This window comes from Amblyomma maculatum, chromosome 1, assembly GCF_055883805.1.
Source record: "Amblyomma maculatum isolate TAMU_Amacu chromosome 1, ASM5588380v1, whole genome shotgun sequence".
Taxonomy (NCBI): Eukaryota; Metazoa; Arthropoda; class Arachnida; order Ixodida; family Ixodidae; genus Amblyomma; species Amblyomma maculatum.
In genome coordinates this window covers 463,083,081-463,086,392 of record NC_139344.1, presented here as the reverse complement: position 1 = coordinate 463,086,392, position 3,312 = coordinate 463,083,081, and the positions used below count along the sequence as shown (strand labels likewise).

The 3,312-nt window shown below is 49.2% G+C and overlaps 1 protein-coding gene across 1 annotated transcript; it reads right to left on the bottom strand.

Moving 5' to 3' along the window:
- Nucleotides 1-1,670, bottom strand: LOC146209811 (transcription factor Adf-1-like). The gene is made up of 4 exons (XM_084581223.1): nt 1,508-1,670; nt 808-979; nt 593-628; nt 1-426 (listed from the first exon to the last, which is right to left on the bottom strand). The coding sequence occupies exons 1-4, from the start codon at nt 1,668-1,670 to the stop codon at nt 333-335; spliced, it is 465 nt and encodes a 154-aa protein (XP_084437349.1). The 3' UTR covers nt 1-332.
- Between the last annotated feature and the right edge of the window lie 1,642 nt (nt 1,671-3,312).

Below are 3,312 nucleotides of genomic sequence, written 5' to 3'. Positions count from 1 at the left end.
TTCATCCATTTCTGTTTTACCTCTGTTGTCTCCTTGGTGACTGCCGGGCTTTTTTTGGCCTTGGAGTCCTTTTAAAAAAAATTAAAGCCTTCTGAGCAGTGAAATGCACTCATTCTAGAAGCACTATAGCAAGCGCCGAGGTGCAGGTGTGTGTTACAAGAGAAAAAAGCTCGTGTCGAGTGCTCCACCTACCTTTCAATGTCAGAATCACATTCATCTGCAGTTTCGTTTGTCACGAGATTGCTGTAAAATTGAAAGTGCAAATGCCATGCTTGTACTGATCGCATTACATTTTAATGACTGTTGTTTTGTATGCCTACGTTCAGAGATGTTTACCTTTCAGTTGCAGCTGTTACTGGTGTGGCTGGGCCGCTTGACTGAACAGAAGGGGACGTTCCAGGCAGTTCAGCGTGATCTTGCTGGTTTCTGCTTCCAGTGAACAGCAATTATGACATGAATAAACCTGTAATTCTTTATGGCCTAACTAAGTTGATGCAATAAAACTGCAACACATTCATTTTAGGCCTGGTCATGAGTAGCAGATATCATAACTTATGTGAGAAAGTACGTAGAACATTTTTTATCAACTTACTCTTGGGAAGGGGCAAAATCGAGACTTGAGTAGAGCCTGCAAAATATATTTACACATAAGGAGAGCATGATAACTTGCATTTTGTTTCCAAAATCTTGATAATCTGTAACAGTCATATATTGAGTGTAGGTTTTGTTCCCTCCCGAGGCTTCGCATGGATAACACAACAACCTAGGCTACATATCTTGTACATTTTGGGAAATTACTCTACTCACATAGGGTCTCTCGAAACTGGTTCCATGATGGCTTGCATCTGTGGAAAATGTTTCCATTTAATAGTGGTGACGTCTGCGGCACCGGCACCGCTCTTCATAGTTGTTCTTATTTGATTCCTTATCTTCATGAAGGTGTCCTTCAAATTTTTAAATTTTTTTTGGCACAGCGAACCTACAAAAAATAAAAGGCACTGTTATTCTTCGGTTGTAAATTAGCGTGAAGCGAATTGATGGCCTTCTCATTTTCATGTTTTGCGGCCTTTCAAGCCATTCAGCGCAGCAGCTACGATTATTTTGAACGGCTATTCATGCTCTGCCACAACACTCGTCAGCAGTTCTGTCTTTGGTCGACAATAACACAACCACTACCGCTTGCGGGCATCATTCCCGTGCATCGGCTGCCGGCGCAGATTATGATTCGATAAAAATAAGTAACGCTCACCACTGTCGCCCAGAACCTTTCGCATTGTACTGCGCTGCTTTCGCGGTGCCGTCAGCGTCATGCGCGTACGCTCGGGCGAGCCACGGCGCACGAGCTGCGCATGCACTGGATAGTAACAAGCAGCGGCGCGGGCAAAATTATTGCTTACGTGTGACTGAGACTAGGCACAAAACATAATACTGGCTCTGAAAAAGTCGAGCTGTGCTCCGGCATCGGCATGCATCGGCGCGAGCAAGCAGGAATAGCAGTTGTACTTACCACTGACGCCCATTTCTTTGCCGATTTTTTCCCATAACTGATCTTTGTACGCCACGTCCTTAAAATTTAGATGGCTCTTGTCGTAGAGTATCGGGTGCTCCTTTATGGCGTCGATAAACATCTCCACGGAGAACGTCGGAGTCACAGACGCGGTGGCTGCCATGTTGAAAATTACGCAGGATGTGACGCCCAAAACGACACTTCCTACCGCGGCGAAAGCGGAAAAAATCGGTCGGGGACCGATCGCCCTCTCCGCGTCGCTTTCCGCCTCGGTCGGCGTCAAAAGCGACCGAATTCGCTTCGCTCGCAGGATATCTGGCGTAGTGTGAACGGGCCTTTAGGCAACCGAACACCGTCGCCGCGTCGCCGCCAAGCAGGAAGAAGGAGGGGGGGGTGGGGGTACACCCGTGGCGAAAGGTATCGCAAAATTCTGCGCAGCAATCAGAGAACACGCATGGTCGCCGGCACGGAGGAAGAGAAAGGAGGGGGAGCGCGTGCTGCCCTATAGCTGCGTACGAGGGACAACAGCGACGGCGACCACGAAGCGAAACCGAGGAACGGGCGCCATAGAGTTTAATGCTGAAACGACGCCATTCGAGGCATTTTTTGAAAAGCGAATGTTTTTTTATCGTGGTATATAGGCAAGCTGCTCAAAACATGATGCTTTTCTCTGAGAGTGTGTGAATTATCGGTTACTGCACATGTTACCCGGCACTTCGGTGTGGGCGCTCGCATTATTCATGAATTATTATTTTTGCAGTGTGTACCATGTGTGGTCACGTCTTCCACTTAAGCTCTGAAGCGTGCCTTTCATAATTGGTTCACAGGAATGGAAATACGCAGTATATGCCACACTTGCTTCTGTGGGCGCCTGAATCGTGCCGTTTGGGAAGGTCACAATTCAACCACCACCTGCGGGCAGGGCCGGTCAGAGTTGATAGTCCTTGCGGCTGTCACAGGTTAGTAAGAGGTTTGTGGGAGGAGCGCAGCGCGGAGCGATCGGACGAGTGGCATACTGGCTCCGTCGATATTTGGCTGGAACATCAGAAATCTTGATTTGACTCCTGCGAAACTTGTGCATCTGCATCCGTGAAGGCAGTACAATCCTGGAGACACCGATCATATCCAGGTACGCTCAATTTTCGGCCTATTAGAGCAACTCTGCGCATAACCACGTAGCGGATGAGCTAAGCCTAACGGCTGCGGCTCCCCCGCAGCTGGCTGCGGAAACGCCCGCTGCCCACCCAATCAACGTGGCTCAGCACGAACAACGCGGCTACGACCCCACGACTCTGCCGTGGTCGTCTGTCCCTATAAGCCAGTCAGAGGACAGCCAATCCACCATTTCGACGGAACAAGCTGCCCTTTTTCAAGTCGTCGAAAACCGGCGCGTTCGCCGGCAAAACGCACGAGTAGCGGCCAAGTTAAAGACTCCTCCGAACAATGCAGACACGGGAGACGCTCACGCTCCGTCTTCGAAAGCTCCTCAGAATTCATCCCCACTCTCCATGTGGACGCCGAAACCAAACGTCAGGATGAATTCTGCCGACTACGTGATCGTGATCAAGCCAAGTACTACGGTCGACCTCAAAACAGCGTTTCAACAGGGTGAGCTCAGCGCTGCCATTTCGCAATATATCGATAGGCAGCACATGAACGCCTTCACAATTTCTCCCAATTGGGAACAAAACATCATTGTCTGTGGCACAGAGAGCGCCGAGGTAGTTAAATTAGGATCTTGGTCAGGGCTAGTTGGTTCATAACTATCACGAAATAAACACGCCAGTCCTGTCTTGCGCCAGTCC